Raw genomic sequence first — 19,900 nt, 5'->3', positions numbered from 1 at the left:
GGGAAGGTATAGTAAAAACTATAGTGTGGATTCTAAAGACAGATTGAGGCATGCTTACTGAATATACTGGCTTGTTTAATTTTTTCCAGAAATGATTAAAAAGAAAAAGCTGGCCACAAATTGACAACACCCATTTAATTATAACCTTCAGCTACCAGTATCTGGTTTGGATACAACATATGGATGATTGTGGGTTGGCAGCTGAGTTAGAAATGTTTATTCATATGTATCCAACAGCCATTCCGTGTTTTGCAGTCCTAAGTACTGTAGTTCTGACACAAAGGTTACACAGGGAGTTAGGATACTTCTGTAAAGCCTCTGTGAAGTAGAGAGAAACAACACATAGTGGATGCTTATTAGTAGATTTATGTCCATATGTGATTGTAGAAGAATCCTCCCGTCTTGATTTCTGAACCGCAATTCCCTACCACCAGCACCACGCACAACCTCAGCCCTATAGATTCAAGTTCTACAATTCCGCTTGGGAATGAAGTTTTGCTTTTCGAGCCAGAGTGGTGGAGACAGATCAGACAAACCCGCAGCGCCGTCTAGGCTCGTTTAACATTAAATAATAATAAAAATAAAAATAAAACATTGATCACATACTGAGCTTTTGTAAGACAATAGCTCAGACCAACTACAAACAACATCACAACACAATTGCTCAGATGGTCCACTGGAACTTGTGTCACAACTACCATCTGCTTGTAGCAAAGAACTGGTGGGATCATAAGCCTGAAAAAGTGATTGAAAATGAGCATGCAAAACTACTGTGGGATTTCCGAATACAGACTGATAAAGTTTTGGAACACAATATTGCGGATATCACGCTTGTGGAAAAGAAAAACGTGTGGATAATCGACATTGCTATACCTGGTGACAGCAGAATCGATGAGAAACAACTTGAAAAAGTCACCAGATATCAAGATTTGAGAATCGAATTGCAGAGACTCTGGCATAAACCAGTGCAGGTGGTTCCAGTGGTACTCGGCACACTGGGAGCTGTGCCTAAAGACCTAGGCAAGCACTTAAAAGCAATTGGCGCTGACAAGATCACCATTGGTCAGCTGCAGAAGGCCACCTTACTGGGATCTGCTGGCATAATTCGCCAATACATCATGCAGTCCTAAACGCTTGGGAAGTGTTCGGCTAGTGATCTGTGATACGAAATCCAGCATAGTTATCTCGTTTGCTGTGTATACTGTCATTTTGTGTAAACAAAATAATAATAATAATGGTTGATACCTAGGACACTGGCAGGAACCAGTATCAACCATTAGCACTATTAGTCAATGGTATTTGTGATGCATTTTTGAATGTTCAGTTGACTGAGTTTCATGTTTAATGAATAAAGTAAATAATAATAATAATGATGATGATGATGTTGTTGTTGTTTCCTGGAGGAAGACCTGAAAGCAGCGGGCATCGACCGGGGAAGACGCGCGTCTTTGGAGGGGAGGCGGAGGCCTCGCTGCGCTTCATTGAAGCGGGGACGGGGGAAAGAGAAATTGGTGCCAGCCGCGGAGCGGGTGACTTCCGAGGAAGCGTTTTGAAAAACAAGCTGAGCCACAAACAGGAACCCTGCCCCCCACCCCCATTCCCCACAGGCCGGCCCGACCAACCGACCGACGGCCAGAAGCAGAGGCAGAGAAGCGCTGGAAGGCGGGAAAGGCCGAAGGGAGGAGGCGCCAGTTTCCTCCTCACAGGGAGCTTCTTTTGGAGGTCAGGATTGAATCCGGGAGGCTGAAAGGGGGCGGCGGTGGCAGGGATACGGAAATGGCTTCTGACGTGCTAGGGAAGCCTTTTGTGTAGCTGGTCCTGGTGAGCCCCAGATCTCTTCCTCTCAAACCTGGGAATCTCCGGTAGAAAAACGGCCTCGTCCCTTTTCTTTCCTAGCTTTTCTTAACAGGCGCGGCTTGGGCTCCTTTAGGCGCTCGAACCGGGAAGGGAGAAGGAAGGAAGGAAAAGCGGAGGGTGCATCTCTTCCCAAGTTTCTGATGTCTGGCGATTTATTGTCCGCATAAAGTTCCTCTTTTTTTTTTTTTTGGCGGAGATACTTAACGGTGGATCAGAGGGCGTAGTAAGGAAACTCCGGAGAAGCTGAATTAATGATTTACGTTGGTCTTGCCTGTGGAAGTTAAAGAGGACAGGGATTTCTTATCAGAATTGGCCTTTCCCCACGGGGTCGACTATTTCAGGATGCAGCTTAGGAAGAAAGAAAAATTCAGGCCCGACTGACACACTTCTGGAGGGTGTTTGTTGTTTCATCTATTTGTATTGAGAAAATGTCAGGCTACTTTCACTCTTAAAGCTTATTATTCACTTACTAATCACGGTGGAATTTAGCAAACTCAGGAAAAGTGAAGCAGCGAGGCTGAAGAATTGCAGCATCAAGTAAAAAGTAGTGAACTCATGCAGGGAGAGTGAGACCCTTCACTTTAGCAGGCTTACCCTCTTATAGGTTAATTTCTGCCTTATTAATTTGACTGTAATTTTCTTTGTGAGCTGCCTAGAGTTATTGCAAGTTGGGTGGTATACAAGTTTAGTTAATAATAGTAATAATACTATTAATAGTAATAATTAAAAATGTAGGAAGTGAATTGATTTCCAACTTGCAACCTCTCTTGTCTGCTTCCCCATTGACTTTCTCCCTACAAGCATCCCCCGAGCAAAGTTAATATGGAGGCCATCTGGAAGTTAGAAGTTGCTCCCTCTCTCACTGGTCTTTTTTTCACCCATTGCCATTTGGTTGATTGTTCAGAGGTTCTAGTTCAGGGGTTGGCAACCTTAAACACTCAAAGAGCCACAAAAGTCCTAATCCCCCCCCCCATTCAATTCTGGAGCTAACAGGAAGTCCAGTTCCCCCACCATAAAGTCTCCTAGCACAGTATCCTTTTTCCTCTACCTGTCTTAACCAAAAGCCCTATCAATTGTGGAGCTGACCGGTGACAGGGAGCCGCAGCAGAGGGATGAAAGAGCCACATGCGGCTCCAGAGCCGCAGGTTGCTGACTCCTGGTCTAGTTAAGTAAATATCTCTGAAATGATGACATAACAGGGCTCAGGTTGTCTAGTATGTTCCTAAAATACTGTTTTGTAGGCCACTGTTTTGGGTGCGCTGTGGAAGAATGTGTGGACGGACAGCTGTTACTCTGGGAGCAGATCGTATCCGCCGTGCCTGTGCTTATCACAATAATCGAGGAGAAAGAAAGTATCCTGAATGGCAAAATGCTGACAAATATAGCCCTTCGTTCAATAAGAGCCCACAATCTAACAGTCCTGTGCTTCTCTCCCGGCAACACTTTGAGAAGGTGAATTTCTTCAATTAATTTACGTAACATAATCTTTTAAAAAGTTCAGGTAATCCTTGATTTGCAACCTTCTGTTTAGTGACCACTTGAACTTACAATGGCCTTGAAAAAGGTGACTTACAACTAGTCCTCATACATAACCATTGCAGCATCCCTCTGGCCATATCAAAATTCAGCCACTTGGCAACAGGCATCTACTTATGTCAGTTGCAGCATCCAGGGGTTATGTGATTGCCATTTGCAACCTTCCCAGCTGGCTTCCAACAAACACAGTCAAGGGGAGAATTCACTTAACAACTGCAGTGACTTGCATAATGACCATGGCAAAAAAGGTCGTACATACTGAGTACAGCTCACTTAACACTCGCCTTGCTTAGCAGTGGAAATTCTGGTCGCACCTGTGGTTATAAGTCAAAGATTACTTGGAATTGTTTGCTGCATTCACTTTCTGTTCTCTGATATTTTTACATTCATCCTTCATCCTAGTTAAAGCTGAATTTTTGTTTAAAAAAAAATCACTGTAGTATTTTGTAGAAGAACATTAGCTTTCTGTTGTTATAGAAGCTACTTATAATAAAGCAACATAAAATGACTTCTGGTTGAATGTTAGGGAGAAAATCCTAATAGTAAAAACAAAAATAACAAAACAAAACAAAAATAGTAAAAACGACCTGGTGTATGCTAGGCTCCCCATTACTGCAGGTATTTGAGTATCTGGGCTTAAAAATGCTCCAGAAAGGTTTTGACTTCAGGCCTACTAGGCAGTTTTAAAGTTGTAAGAAATTTATTTTCAGGTTGTTTAAGAAAATGAGAAGAAAAGATTTCGTGTATCTCCCTCATATCAGTGAACTCAAATATATGTGTTGCTTGTAGATATTGAAGTGATATTGGAATTATGCTCATTTACTCTTATTCCTGGATGAGTTCAAGCAGAGATTAGGCAGGCAACTGTTAGCAAAAGTTGACGAAGGTGTTGTTGATTACATATATGAAGTTTTCTCATTCTATGAACAACATATTCTTCTTGTTAAATACATCATAGTTTTAAAAATAGTGATAATTGGGAAAGTTGAGTAAAATATGCATTTCAAAAAGTTGTTAATTGCACAGTTATTCTGTAGAAATAACCAACCAGCACCTGCATATTGTACAAATATAAACAGTATCTCAGATAGTTCTTCTCCAATGCCATATTAGTCTTATATAACTCTTGGCTGGTAGACCTTAGATACACAAAATTATGTCTTGCACCAAAGAAATTGTGTGTATGTGAGTGTGTGTAGATTTTTATTGAATTTTATTGAAGCTATTTTAGAGAGTTAGATAAAAGTGTCCCTTAAAAATAAAGGAACAGTGGCTTCTCCCTAACTAATAATCTATAAAGGAATTTTTTGGTATGCATATGATCTTTCTAGTGTCACATGTCTGATTAAATGCCGCAGGTTTATTTAAATGAATCCACTATAACATTTTTCCTGGTTTTCAAATATGCACACTATTTTATTACCTGTTAGATAAACCCATACACACAGGTATGAGGGGAGATAATAATAATGTCCATTTTATAATAACGGTAACTGCTCAAGTTTTAAAAAATACTTAAATGGGACATGATTTTACTTATAGTTCAAAATAAAAATGTTTGGCATTTCAAAATAATGAAGTATCAGAGCACACACTCAGACTTGAAACCTCATATAAGCATAACGCTTTTTCAAACTATTTCCTCTTTCATTTTTCTGCCTAAATGTTCAATCTACAGAAGTTTTAGCAGTTCATAAAATCACAAAGAGAGAAAAATAAATAAAGAAAAAAAGTTAATCAAGATTGCCATAGGGTCATATATTTTTCTTTTCCACTAGAAAAAATATTACTAATTACTTCTGCTACTTCATTGGCAATTTATCTGTCATGCTGTGCTTCACAGGCAACAACATATAGTAAAGAATATTTTATCCTTAGGGAAAAAGAGATGCATACACAGGATTAGCAAGCAAGAGGCCAGACAAAAGGGGAATGGACAGGTCTGAGGCGACATAGATAACCAAATATTGTATTGGTGATTTTAAACATTTGGAATGCTGTGATGGCAAAAGCACCAAACTGATCCACAAGACATAATGATTTTAGAATTAGAAACAAAGTTTTCAACATTTTTTAATATTTAAACTAATATGTGTATTGTAAGATTTCAGTCAAACAAAAATGTTGGGTTTTTAAAAACCTGAATTTAAAGCTGTTTAGAACTGATGCACAGGGTAGCACTGAAAGTGAATTTGATTAAATAGACAAAAAGAAGAAATGAAAGCCGTTGGTCTGTTTCAATTGTTTTAACTGAGAAAAGTGCGAGAAATGACTCATTTAGATAGTGGAAGATATTTATAAATGCATTATGTTTACTTGCACGATTCTTCTGATTTGCATTTGCATTGTCTGGGCTCAAACCAAGCAAATTGAGCCTAATTAGAACTTGGATCACAGAACCTGGAAATGTGTGTTTGATAAACTTGGAAATTGAAAAAAATCCCAAAAGCAGTATCAACCCACTTCTATATTTCTGCCAAGAAAACTACACGGACATGTCAGTGAAATCTTCAGAAATGCAGCTCATCTTGAAGAGACTTATCTTTTTGGGGGGAGGGAAGGTTGGAATATATAACTCAGTGTGCACCCCAATATTCCTATATAAAATAATTGAGCTTTCCTAATAATACCAACAGCTTGACTTCCTCCTTTAACATTTTTACAAAATTTACATTTTGCCACTCATTCTTTCAATAACTGAGCTGACTAGCTCATTATTCCCACACACACATACGCACAAAAAGTAGGGCTGCCATATTTAGTCTGCAAAAACCCAGATTACTAGATGATAGTAAAGAGGTTTTTGTAAACAAGTCTGAAGTTCTGCAGCCCATCAGACCTCTAACAAAGACAAAACTCAAGCTACTTATAAGATATAAATACACAGAAGCATATATTCTTCATTGGTGAGAAATGGGGAGTTGCATATTCAAGCAAGGTGCACATCCTTAGCTGAATCTGTGCATGCAGCCTCTTTCTTGAAATAACTTTTTTAAAGTCTGATTTTCTCTTTTAAGCAGCTGATTAATTAAGGTTTTTGCTATTTAAAACATATCAGTATTTACAGTACCAGGAGTGATATGCACAGGGTTTTGGAACAGTCTTTGATTGTAGAGTAATCTTAATTTTATGTATCTATGCATGCTTCTTCACACTATTTCCTTTTCTGATTTATGAAAGAATGCCAATTCTTCTGAGCGTATCCTTGTAGCCATGCGTTGGGGCCTAATTCCAGCTTGGTTCAAGGAAGCTGGCCCATCTAAAATGCAGTACAACACTTCCAATTGTCGGAGTGATACCATGATGGAGAAATTCTGCTATAAGGTTAGTTGTATAGTTTGGGGGGGGAGTCTTTGTTTCCTTCCAGCCATGACCTTCATGACTTTTGGGTTACACACGAAAACTGGAGATTTGTTTAAAACAGTGGTAGTCAATCTGGTCCCTACCGCCCACTAGTGGGCGTTCCAGCTTTCATGGTGGGCGGTAGGGGTTTTGTCTGATACTGAAGCACTTTCCCTTTTTTTAATTTAATTGACTTTTTAAAAAAATTTCATAGCATTATTTAAAAACATTTTCATTAGGTTTTCATAAAATTCCCCATGACAATTTAAATTTTTGAAAATATACTATTTGTATCGCCCGTGCATAAGTTTAGTTCACGTTACGTAAGTGAAACTAAATGGCGCTATAGTGCGACTGCAAACAAAAGAGCCTCGTCCCAGAATAGCTCGCGCATCTCCCCCCACACCACCCAGCTGTAACAGACAAGCAGAGCTGGTAGCCAGTGTCCCCCCCCAAACCCAATCCACAATGTGCGAGAGGCATGCGCAGACGACAATACATGGTGCATTACTGTGGAACTGGTGGGTGGTTAGAAAATTTTACTACTAACAGAGATACAAAAGTGGGCAGTAGGTATAAAAAGGTTGACTACTCCTGGTTTAAAACATGCTACCAACATCAAGATGCTGCAACTCTACATCTTTTTTTTTTCTGAAAAAGGAAAAGCCCAGTTAGTGACATCATTTCAAATGCTTGATAGAACAAAATATTGACTTTTATGACGGGCCCGTAGAACTACAGTAGTGTAAATAAGCCCATTAAAAACTAATATAAAAGCTGAATATAATTACTTTTTTCTACAATGTTCTTTCCTTTTTTGAAGGATCAGATTATTGCATAACAATTAAACAGAATCAGGAAATGATATACACATGACTAACAAAATATAGTAGATATCTCCTGGAAAGCGAAGTGTTCTTCTGTATAGCAACAAATAACCTCAGGTTTGATCTATAATGACTTGGTAGCTTAACCAATATTATGGGAAACTGCTTTTACTGATTTGTGGTTTATTTTATCCAGTTTCTTCTTTTTTTCCCCAGACCTCAAAAGAATTGGAGTAGGGGAATATAAGAACAAGAACTGCTGCAATCTAATGTAAACAAATGAAGTTCTTGACCCTTACTTGCTGTTTTATCAGTATAATTCTGGAACATGAATAAAATCCTGTTAGACTCATTAGGGAGCAAAATCCCATCAGGAACAAACCAAAGCAGAAAATATCTTATTCCTCGGATCATTTATGAATCTGGAAGCTGATTTCATAATTCAAATTTGAAGTGTCATTTATTGAATAAACCGGGAGCCCCAGTATAATCATTTCTTCTCAAGAACCTGCTGGTCTTCCTTGTAAAAGAAGCCTTATTTTGAAAAGGAAGTTGGTATTCTGAAGAATTCTGGCTTTGCATTCTGACTGAATAAGGCTTTCAAGAATTATTAATAACCAATTTGTCTGATGAATAAGGAGAACACCAGTATTCATGTGGCAGAAAATTCAGAACAGTTAGCAAAGATTAGCTAATCTGGGAGAAGAAAACAATTCTGCATTTCAGCAAAGAAATCACTCCTGTATTTTAAGTGAGATTTATCACTGTTTATTTTCACACAACAGTGAATGTTGAGGACCTTACTGTTTGGAGGTCAAAATAGTGTAATCATTAAAATTAGAACTTTGCACCAATCTGGATTTGAAGGAGAGGTGGCAAGGTGGAGCACAGGTGTGTACTCATGTAGTACCTCTTTAAATCATATGTAATATTCCTTGTCCTGGGATTGAATGGCAGTGGTTAAGCAAACACAGGAACTCTGCAGCAATTATTGACAGATGTTATGTGTTTGTGTGCATTTTGAACCACCTTTCTCCCTTTGAATCCTGATTGCTGCACAGTCCTAATTAAAACTTAGAGTGAACTCTTGCTCTGAATATGATTATATAGCCTGCTCTATGAGATAGTATAATCTGCCAGCAACAATCATAAAATGTATCCTTTTAATGCATTTGAAGTTAGCATTAATCCAGCTCCTCTCTTTTTCCAAAGGTACCTCTCTCAAAAGGCAAACGGTGTGTGGTGCTGGCTGATGGCTACTATGAATGGCGACAACATAATGGACAAAAGCAGCCATATTTCATTTACTTTCCCCAAACTGAGCAGGAAATGGTATAACATTATTGCAGTCGTTATATTTCATGCTGATGTTTCATTGATATTTTTTAAAGCTATCCCCAGATTATTAAATTATTTTTAGATTATTAAAGATTATTGCTGCTACTGCTATTATTAGATTTGTCAGAAATGGATGGAACTCTGCCTTTACATTTCCCCCTTTTTGTCATAGCTGGTACAATTCAGGTTGAAGATCAGTGGTGGGTTTCAAATTTTTTTTATTACTGGTTCTGTGGGTATGGCTTGGTGGGCGTGGCAGGGAAAAGATACTGTAAAATCTCCATTCCCTCCCCAATCAAGGGGAAGGTTATTGCAAAATCCCCATTCCCTCCCAATCAGCTGGGACTTTGGAGGCAGTGAATAGATGGGGGCAGGGCTAGTCAGAATTTTTACGACCGGTTCTCCAAACTACTCAAAATTTCCTCTACCAGTTCTCCAGAATTGGTCAGAACCTGCTGAAACCCACCTCTGTTGAAGATGGTAATATATTAATTATCCTGCTTGCTTAAAATTGAGGAAATGTATTCCTAAGCATACATTCTACTTCTTGAAACACTTGAGTCCCTGGGCATTTAACAATTTCAAATGTATCTTTGCTAAACTCTGAAATAACCTGGCACTTATACACAGATCAGCTTGACATTTCCAGGACAGTTTAGAATAATGAATAAAATGTATTGCTAAAACCATCATAGCATGAATAAAAGTACATGATGTGAGAAACATCTGGAAGGACAAATGGCTTTTTGCTTAGCATCTAAAAGAAAGTACCATCCGCACAAAGCAAAATTCCCTGAGGAATGGTGGTAATACAACTAAAATGGAGCTGTGGTGGTGCAGTAGCTAGAATGCAGTATTGTAGGCTAACTCTGCCTGCTGCCAGAGTTTGATCCTGACCAACTCAAGGATGATTCAGCCTCCCATCCTTCTGAGGTTGGTAAAATGAAGACCTAGATTGTTGGGGGCAATAGGCTGACTCTGTAAACTGCTTAGAGAGGGCGGTAAAGCTCTATGAAGCGGCATATAAGTCTAAGTGCTATTGCTAAAATTATTAACATTGCTTCATATGACAAAAACCTGGAAACCAGGTTCAGCTGTAAACAGCTTATCAAATATCAAATAAAGTTACTTGAATTGAATTCTGAAATCAGTAATGGAGATAAGTTTCCAGCATCTGATTTTACTACTAAAAAATGGTAAATTATTTGTGAAGACCATTTTTCAATGATATTCAGTTTTTGAGCAGTCTTCAAAGACAACCCCATATGATATAGTAATCTAAGAAATTATCAGAGTCTGGACTGGCAAACAGATTTAATTTAGATAGTTCACAAGCTTAATTTATAAAATTCATTCTGTGCCAGAGAAACCATTTTGTTCTCTAGTGTCAAAACCTTGAGTTATGTGTTAAATTTCTGCAGCAGTAAGAGATTCAATAATAATTTGATGTTCCATGCAATTATAATGGTGTTAGTTAAGGACTAGTAAACCAAAGTTTATTTACAAGAAGAGGATAAGAAATCTAAAGATGTGATGCTTGTCTATTTAAAAGGCGATCTTGTGCTGTCTTTTCTTTTGCAGTTCACCAAACCAGAAATGGAAGATGAGGTTAAAGATTCAAAAGGGAGGAAGCTGCTTACCATGGCTGGGATTTTTGATTGCTGGGAGCCCCAGAATGGAGCAGAACCACTGTACAGTTACACTGTCATCACAGTAGATGCATCTGAATGTGTAAGATCCATCCATCACAGGCAAGAGACACATGACTAGACCCACAGAACATACTGTAAAATGGAGTAACTTAAAGATAATGCTTCATAAATTGCACTTCCTCTTATCTAATTTTTTCTGTATTTACCAGATAGTGTCCCAAAGGTTCTTTTTCTGGAGGTAACTGGACTTTGTTTTAAAAAAATTATTATTTCATAAACATTTTTGAATACAGTATATTGTCATGGTATACCATTTACAAGAAAGAAAGGGGGGGGGAAAGGCCAAATAGAAAATAGGAATAAATATTAACACATGAACTAAACAATATAATAACACATGTACTGAGAATAATAGTAATTATCTAACCAAATACTTTTAACTAAGTTTCTTTTTATATTGGCTTATTTACATTTTTGTTAATTATGATTGTAGTGATAAACCTTCTCTCTTGTTAATACAAACATTTGTAGTCTTTCTTCCTCTAATTTCTACTTCTTGTCTCTAACCACTCGTTAAATCTGTTCCATATCCAATAATATTCAGTGTCTTCTTTACCTTTTATTTTTAAGATTAGCCTATCCATTTCAGCACAGTTTAAAATTTTTCAAATTACTAACTCATCCTTCACTTCTCACCCAAGAAGCTTCTTCAATATTCTTCTTCTTGGATGAGAAGAGAAACATCTTCAAAGAAAAAACAGTCCAGTTGCCTCCAGAAAAAGCACCTTTGGGACAACCATGACCTGGATGAGTGAGAATCTCTACAGACTTTTACCAGATAATGTGTTTATTTTTAAATATCAAAGGTTATCTAATCTTATAAAATGGAGGCTTCTTATAAGATGCCTATCTGAAATAGGCATCTATGGTGATTTCTGTATGGCTTATTCAAATAGAAGTAATAATTAAGTTTTGTTCTAAACCTACATTGTTTGATCAGTTTAATCCTTTGAGAAATTGAGTAAGCTGAGGGTGCTGAATTCGATTTTTAGAATCTGGTTCATACTGATACTTGGCCTTTTATGTTTTCTATTATTACAGATTCTAAAAATCAAATTCAGCAAAAAAAAAAGTTTTTATATTGCAGCACCCTCATTAACAGCTTACTCAATTTCATCAAGGATTAAACTGATCAAACAATGTAGAAGGTTTAGAACAAAGGTTGGCCTGATGCTTGGCCTTTTATGTTTTCTATTATTACAGGTTGTGGATTAGTTCAGATGTTTTTTTCCATCACTTAAGTTTATGTCTTTCTACTTGCCTAGAATGCCAGCTATTCTGGATGGGGATGAAGCAGTTAAAAAATGGCTTGACTTTGCAGAAATACCCACAGAAGCAGCACTTCATCTTATCCAGCCCACAGAAAACATTGCCTTCCATCCTGTGTCAACAATAGTGAACAATTCCCGAAATAATTCATTAGAATGCATTTTACCCATTGAATTGGATCCCAAGAAAGTATGTTTGCATTTCCTTTTCTAGGATATATATTCCACCTTCCAATCTATTTTACAGTCCTGTAATTTTATGGCGGTCTCCCATCCAGATATTAAGCATGGTTGACCCTGCTTAGCTTCTGGATCGACTAAGATCTCAGGTGCTGCCACCTGCTTGTAGGCTAAGCATCTCGATGCCAAAGTAAATTTATTTATTTATTTATTTATTTATTATTTAAATTTGTATATCGCCCTTCTCCCGAAGGACTCAGGGCGGTTCACAGCCAGATAAAATAGACAATAATATTACAATATAAATACTATTAAAATACAATTAAAAAACTTATTCAATTGGCCGAAATTAAAATTTAGAATAAATGATAAAAAACCCATTAAAAAAACCCACAAATTTAAAAACTAATCCAGTCCTGCGCAGATAAATAAGTGTGTTTTAAGCTCGCGACGGAAGGTTCGGAGGTCCGGGAGTTGACGAAATCCTGGGGGGAGTTCGTTCCAGAGGGCGGGAGCCCCCACAGAGAAGGCCCTTCCCCTGGGTGTCGCCAGACGACACTGTCTCGCTGACGGCACCCTGAGGAGTCCCTCTCTGTGAGAGCGCACGGGTCGGTGAGAGGTATTCGGTAGCAGTAGGCGGTCCCGTAAATAGCCCGGCCCTATGCCATGGAGCGCTTTGAAGACGTTCACGAGAACCTTGAAGCGCACCCGGAAAGCCACAGGTAGCCAGTGCAGTCTGCGCAGGATAGGTGTCATACGGGAGCCACGAGGGGCTCCCTCTATCACCCGCGCAGCCGCATTCTGGACTAACTGAAGCCTCCGGATGCCCCTCAAGGGGAGCCCCATGTAGAGAGCATTGCAGTAATCCAGACGAGACGTCACGAGGGCGTGAGTGACTGTGCACAAGGCATACCAGTCTAGAAAGGGGCGCAACTGGCGCACCAGGCAAACCTGGTGGAAAGCTCTCCTGGAGACGGCCGTCAGGTGGTCTTCAAAAGACAGCCGTTCATCCAGGAGAACGCCCAGATTGCGCACCCTCTCCATCGGGGCCAGTGACTCGCCCCCAACAGTCAGCCGAGGACTCAGCTGACTGTGCGGGATGCCGGCATCCACAGCCACTCTGTCTTGGAGGATTGAGCTTGAGCCTGTTTCTCCCCATCCAGACCCGTCGGCTTCCAAACACGGGACAGCACTTGATGGCTTCATTGGGGTGGCCGGTGTGGAAAAATACAGCTGGGTGTCATCAGCGTACAGCTGGTACCTCACACGAAGCCACTGATGATCTCACCCAGCGGCTTCATATAGATGTTGAACAGAAGGCGAGAGAATCGACCCTGCGGCACCCACAAGTGAGGCGCCTCGGGGCCGACCTCTGCCCCCCCGTCAACACCGTCTGCGGCCGGTCGGAGAGATAGGAGGAGAACCACCAATAAACAGTGCCTCTCACTCCCAATCCCTCCAACCGGCGCAGCAGGATACCATGGTCGATGGTATCAAAAGCCGCTGAGAGGTCTAATAGGACCAGGGCAGAGGAACAACCCCTGTCCCTGGCCCTCCAGAGATCATCCACCAACGCGACCAAAGCCGTCTCAGTGCTGTAACCGGGCCGGAAACCGGACTGGAACGGGTCTAGATAGACAGTTTCATCCAGGTGCAGGGGAAACTGATATGCCACCATACTCTCTACAACCTTCGCTGCGAAGCGAAGGTTGGAGACCGGACGATAATTACCTAAAACAGCGGGTCAGGAAGGCTTCTTGAGGAGGGCCTCACCACCGCCCCTTTCACGGCGCCCGGAAAGACTCCCTCCAACAAGGAAGCGCTCGTAATCGCCTGGAGCCAGCCTCGTGTCACCTCCTGAGTGGCCAGCACCAACCAGGAGGGCACGGGTCCAGTAAACACGTGGTGGCATTCAATCTACCCAGCAACCTGTCCATGTCCTCGGGAGCCACAGGGTCAAACTCATCCCAGACAATATCACCAAGACCGCCTCAGGCGCCCGTCTGAATCACCGCAATTTTGGTCCAGACCGTCCCGAAGCTGAGCGATTTTATCGTATAGATAACCGTTAAACTCCTCAGCACGTCCCTGCAGCGGGTCATCCCGCTCCCCTGGTGAAGGAGGCGGGTCACCAAACAGGGCAGCTGGGCAGTTATCTGCCGGCGCAATGAGGGAGGCGTAGCAATGCCTCGCTTCCCTCAGTGCCACTAGGTAGGTCCTAGTATAGGATCTAACTAGTGTCCGATCAACCTCGAGCGGCTGGACCTCCAGGAACTCTCTAGGCGTCTTCTCCGGCGTTTATCCCCTCAGCTCCTCGGAGAACCAAGGGCGGTTGGGATCTGCGCCGGGTCAGAGGCCGCAGAGGCACGACACGGTCTAAAGCCCCAGCCGCAGCCCGTTCCCAGGCTGCGGCTAGTTCCTCCACTGTGCCATGAGCCAGACCCTCAGGAAATGGCCCAAGCTCCGTCCGGAACCTCTCCGGGTCCATCAGGCGCCTGGGACGGTACCAACGTAATGGTTCCGTCTCCCTGCGGTGTTGGGTAGCGGTCAGAAAGTCTAGGCGAAGGAGAGAGTGATCTGACCATGACAAAGGTTCTGTGACTATATCTCTCAAGTCCAGATCCTTCAACCACTGACCAGAGATAAAAATCAAGTCCAGTGTGCCTCCCCCGATGTGAGTGGGGCCATCCACTACTTGAGTCAGGTCCAAGGCCGTCATGGAGGCCATGAACTCCCGAGCCACTGTTGATGACGAGCCGGCAGATGGCAAGTTGAAGTCCCCCATGACTAAAAGTCTGGGGGTCTCCACTGCCACCCCAGCAAGCACCTCCAGGAGCTCGGGCAGGGCAGCTGTCACGCAGCAAGGAGCCAGGTACGCGACCAGCAAGCCCATCTGACACCTATGACCCCATCTCACAAAGAGGGATTCACACCCGGCAATCTGAGGTACAGTGGTCTCCCTCGGCTCTAGACTCTCTTTAATAACAACCGCCACCCCACCACCCCTACCCTGGGCCCTCGGCTGATGAAATGCACGGAAGCCCGGCGGGCACATTTCGACCAGGGGCACGCCCCCTTCAGTGCCCAACCAGGTCTCCGCAACGCCTATAAGATCCGCGGCGCCCCCCTGAATAAGATCATGTATTAGGAGGGCCTTATTTGCCACGGACAGTGCGTTGCATAACATAAGCCGAAGGCCCAGGCTCTGAGGGTCTTGACCATCCGGGGAACGGGAAAAGTCAGAGGGATCGGGGCACGCGATCGCCTGCAAACATCGAGCGCGTGCCCCCCTAAACCGATATGATCCCCCCCTTCCGCCATATCTGCCCCTCGCATGTCGCATTTGTGTTACTGATTGACTTGGAGAACATGAAATTCAAAGGTGGAGTGCATGTACAGCTTCTGCATCTGTATTCTCTTTGCTTCATATGTAAAAAATATTATTTTAGGGTCCTCATTAAACTTTCCTGGATAAATTGCTGTGTGTGATCCCAATAAACTGAAATTGCCCTCATCAGATATAAATTTGTTTTCTTGGATGGAGTGGTTTGGAAATCTTTTTTCTTTTCAGTACAAGTAGCCCTCGACTTATAACCATCCGTTTAGTGACTGTTCAAAGCTATATTGGCACTGAAAAAAGTGACTTATGACTGTTTTTCACATTTATGACCTTTGTAGTATCCCTATGATCACATGATCAATATTTGTCCACTTAGCAACTGGCTCAAAGTTATGATGGTTGCAGTTTCCCAGGGTCATATGGTCATTTTTGTGAACTGATAAGCAAAGCCAATGGGGAAGCCAGATTCATTTTATAACTGTTACTAACACTGTTTGTGATTCATTTAACAATCATGGCAAGATCGTAAAACGGGGAAAAACCAGGGGTGAAATGCTCCTGGTTCGGCCCGGATCGCCTGATCTGGTAGCGATGGCGGGTGGTTCGGAGAACAGGTAGCAAAAATCCCTGCACCTCCCCCCGCCATGTCCAGCTGAGCCACGTGATCACCAGAGGTTTTTTTTTTCTTTAAAAAGCATTTTTTCTAGGGTCGAAAAAATGCTTTTAAAAGTAAAAAAGTAAAAAAAAGCCTCTGATGATCGCGCAGCTCAGCTGGGTGCTAGCCAAAAAACGCGGGGGGAAGTCCGTTTTTCCTCCTGGCTCTGCTAGGCAAACCAAAAAATGGCGGGAAGGGGAGTCCGTTTTTCCCCCCAGGAGGCTTCAGGAAAACTTCAGGGAAGCCTGCTGGGAGGAAAAAGGGACTCCCCTGCCCCCTTTTTTTGGTTTGCTTAGCAGAGCCTGCTGGAAGGAAAAACGGGGTGTGAGGGGGGGGGTTCGTTTCTGAGAGAGAGAGAGAGAGAGAGAGAGAGAGAGAGAGAAGGAAGGAGTACAAACCTGGCACTAGAGGCAGCTTCAGAGGATAAGCCAGGGCTGGAAGGGACCTGAAGGTCATCTAGTCCAACCCTGCTCCAGCAGGACATTGCTAGTGAGTTTCTGTCTGTTGATCCCCCAGTCACATAGCCACGCCCACCCAATCACATGCCCCCACCAAGCCACGCCCACAGAACTGGTAGCAAAAAAATTAGATTTCAACCCGGGAAAAACCCACTTAACCACTGTCTCATTTAGCAATGGAAATTTTGGGCCCAATTGTGGTCACATTTTTCATTTCACCAAGTTGGAAGGTGACATGTAACAACTAAATTGTAATATCAAGATTCACTAAACTAGTCTGTGGTTTTGAATGGACTAGTCATAAAAATCTTATTTTTCTTATTTTGTATCTTCCAGAATACCAAAATTAATGCAAGCAGCACAGTAATGCTGAACTGGTTAAAAAACAAAGGACCCAGGAAAGATGACAAGGATGAAGACAATTTACCAAAGTGGTCCAGCCAGTTCATCCAGACACAACCGTGTAAAAAAACTAGCATGGACTTAATGCACCAGTGGCTCAAAAAAGATGGAGAACCTTCTGCAAAGCAACTGAAAAAGCAGTGATAATTTGGTTACATTGCTTATTACCAAGCCTGTTCTTAGCCAAAGAGGGTCTTATGTGTTGAGTTATTGCAATATTTAAATCTCCTGATTTAGATTGTAATACAGGTATAATCTATAAATAATTTATAAGACTTCAGATATGTTTCCTTCCAGATGCTGAGTAGATGGGCTTTGACATTTAACACTTTGTTTCTTTTGTGTGAAACAAATAGGGTATAGATGTTAATGCAGCATTGACTTGACCTTACCAATGTTGAAAAGGCAATAGCATTCCAAAATATGTAAGAAGTGAAGGATTTAATGTTATTTTTCCCCCTCCAAGGACACAAGCTGAGATTTGGTTTGTCATGGTTACCATCACTGTGTTCATTCAATTCACTTTGTGGATTGCTTCATCTTTTATGGAAAAAAAATAGGTCACTTAAAGCTGGAGATTTGCTGATGCATATTGAGAATGATAATTTATTCTGAAACCAGTTCAAATTTTTGCCCTTTTAAATCTGTTTTGGAAGATGTGAAATGTCATCTGCAAGCAATATACAAATATAATTCCTACTGGTTGGGAAGCTATTCCAAAAGGATCGTGTTTCAATATTTTGAATTCCAAACCTTTGATAGTATTGTTTAACAAATTCATCAAAGCAGTCATGATGATCAGGCCACCACTGTAATCAATATTTTGAATAGGTGGTAAGAGAATAACAAGGAAGAGAGAAAGAACTTTAGCTTTGTGTTTTTGGGAAAGTGAGGATAGGTAGCAGTAGTGTTGGCTGTATTAAGGAGTAAAAATGCAATATTGTAAACTAAAGTTTTATAGGGTCAAGAGACAAAGACAAAATGTTAGCTGTTTATGAGGAGTCACACTGGACTCAAGGCAAAGTTTTGCGGCTCAGCCTAAGAGACATCAGGACTACTACTGTCAAAAAGGACAGCTGGATGGTTAAAACAGTACTTCAGAAGATAAATCCACCTTTATGCATAGGATCAACTTATTCCATTCACAGAGAGCTGGAGTAAAAGGCCTGAATAGGCCTGAAATTCATGCAGATGTATATTCTTCACAAAATCCTGGGCTAAAGAGAGGGGAGAGTATTTAATTTTTTCATTAGTTACATAAGCATTCATTTTATTAGATATGAAGAAAAATAGTTGGGCCCCAATTATTCATAGTTCCACTGAAATGCATGAAATATTGTTCATTAAAATAAGGCAAATTTGGGATATTTTTAAAGGTTTTAATACATAAACAATGTTCGTAGTATAAATAAAAGTTTTGTTCAGAGTTAAACCTATTTTGACATTAATTTCTAACCTAACAGCAGCTTTAGAAATAAAAAAGCATTTAGCTATCCTGTTAATGTTTGCACGCATACTACAATTCCTACTAAATACAGTAAAACACAATTTATAGTGACAGTTACTATAACATATCTCCCTTATTTTGATATTTATAAAAGCATACATTAATATATACAATCAGAATTCTGGGCATTTGATTTTTCACTGCAGAAATTATTCCCAATCCTGAAGAGTTTGTACTTTTGCACCAATTCATGTTGTAACCATTTTGAACATTCTGTAGTTTGTGCCATCCCTTATAGCCATGATGGCGAACCTGTGTCACGCATGCCAGAGGTGGCACGCAGAGCCCTCTCTGTGGGCACATGCGCCGTCACCAGCTGCTCTTCCAGCTTCCAGTGTGTGCATGCACGCCGGTCACCTAGTCTTTGCGCTTCTGATGCTTTGGCGCATGTATGCGCACCGGCCAGAGGTGTTTGGTTTCCAGGGCTCCGGTGCACATGTGCACACACACGTTCCAGTTTGGGCACTCGGTGCCGAAAAGGTTCATTATCACTGCCTTTTTAGGCTTCTTGTACTATCGTTGGGAATGATGCAGGATTGTCTTTCCAATTATTTAAGGATGGCTACAGTTGGAACTGAAGAAAAGAGGGGTAATGTCTGTAATCAGCTTGCTAAGATCTCCTTACTGGATAGTGAGAGAAGTTTAGGTCACCGAGGGATGGAATTTCTCCATGGCCTTTGCACAATAGCGATTAGCTCCAAAAGCATCCAGAGCTTAAGCTAAAAATGGGCATGACCATCTGTTTTCAGGAATTGAGATTTTTTTGTGAACACTTCCATTGAAGGCTCAGGTGAACCTTTTTTGGCCATGGCAACAGTTTTATGTAATTTAATTATGTGTGTGCTAATTTATAATTATGGGAGTAGGGAGAAGAAGAGTCTCTTCAATATTAGTTGTACATTTGGTAATAATTTTATAATTTTACAATGGTTGCAGCTGTTGCTGAAATAGCTGCCTGGGGGGAAAATCTACATTACTGAGCAGCTGATTATATTTCTCCCTGCTTTTTAATAGCCCATTTTACTGAATTATTCCAAAATTTCTCTACCTCACTTAAATATTTATAACCCGAGTACAAGGAAGCATCCAAGTAACAATCTTGAATAGCAGTTTGCTATTTTAGTTCCAAAAATTCAAGAGCTGAAGGTGATGTATATCCAGTTCCCTATTTTTCTTAACAGCAATACGGTGAGAAGGTTGGGCTGAGATACTTGAATATGCATCACAATTTGTAATAGTGGGACATTATAAACAAATGTAAGTAAATCATGCATTATAGGGTTTCCTGCCTAAGCAAAGGATTGGACTAGAACAGGGGTCTCCAACCTTGTCAACTTTAAGACTTGTGGACTTCAACTCCCAGAGTTCCTCAGCCAGCAAAGCTGGCTGAGTTACTCTGGGAGTTGAAGTCCAAAAGTCTTAAAGTTGACAAGGTTGGAGACCCCTAAACTAGAAGACCTCCAAGGTCTCTTCTCTAT

General features: G+C 41.2%; 1 protein-coding gene across 3 annotated transcripts; it reads left to right on the top strand.

Moving 5' to 3' along the window:
- The first annotated feature begins 1,536 nt into the window (after positions 1–1,536).
- Positions 1,537–18,347, top strand: HMCES (5-hydroxymethylcytosine binding, ES cell specific). 3 transcript variants are annotated; one of them, XM_058171607.1, is made up of 7 exons: positions 1,537–1,722; positions 3,099–3,309; positions 6,574–6,717; positions 8,775–8,894; positions 10,482–10,651; positions 11,878–12,070; positions 16,850–18,347. In XM_058171607.1, exons 2-7 carry the CDS (start codon positions 3,127–3,129, stop codon positions 17,057–17,059), a joined length of 1,020 nt encoding a protein of 339 aa, XP_058027590.1. In that variant the 5' UTR covers positions 1,537–1,722; positions 3,099–3,126; the 3' UTR covers positions 17,060–18,347. The 3 variants fall into 3 exon arrangements, with proteins under 3 accessions (XP_058027590.1, XP_058027591.1, XP_058027593.1); XM_058171608.1 differs by having other exon boundaries at positions 1,537–1,821; XM_058171610.1 differs by lacking the exon at positions 1,537–1,722 and adding an exon at positions 1,764–1,862.
- Positions 18,348–19,900: the final 1,553 nt, after the last annotated feature.

Source organism: Ahaetulla prasina, chromosome 2 (genome assembly GCF_028640845.1).
Source record: "Ahaetulla prasina isolate Xishuangbanna chromosome 2, ASM2864084v1, whole genome shotgun sequence".
Lineage (NCBI taxonomy): Eukaryota > Metazoa > Chordata > Lepidosauria > Squamata > Colubridae > Ahaetulla > Ahaetulla prasina.
This window is presented reverse-complemented; position numbering and strand designations above follow the sequence as displayed.

Bases quoted from the DNA above. Each gene is read 5' to 3' on its own strand.
- HMCES (XM_058171607.1), top strand. From the start codon at position 3,127: ATGTGTGGACGGACAGCTGTTACTCTGGGAGCAGATCGTATCCGCCGT. The intron at 8,895-10,481 runs GTATAACATTAT...TTTCTTTTGCAG, and splicing joins CCCAAACTGAGCAGGAAATG to TTCACCAAACCAGAAATGGA. The intron at 12,071-16,849 runs GTATGTTTGCAT...TGTATCTTCCAG, and splicing joins TTGAATTGGATCCCAAGAAA to AATACCAAAATTAATGCAAG.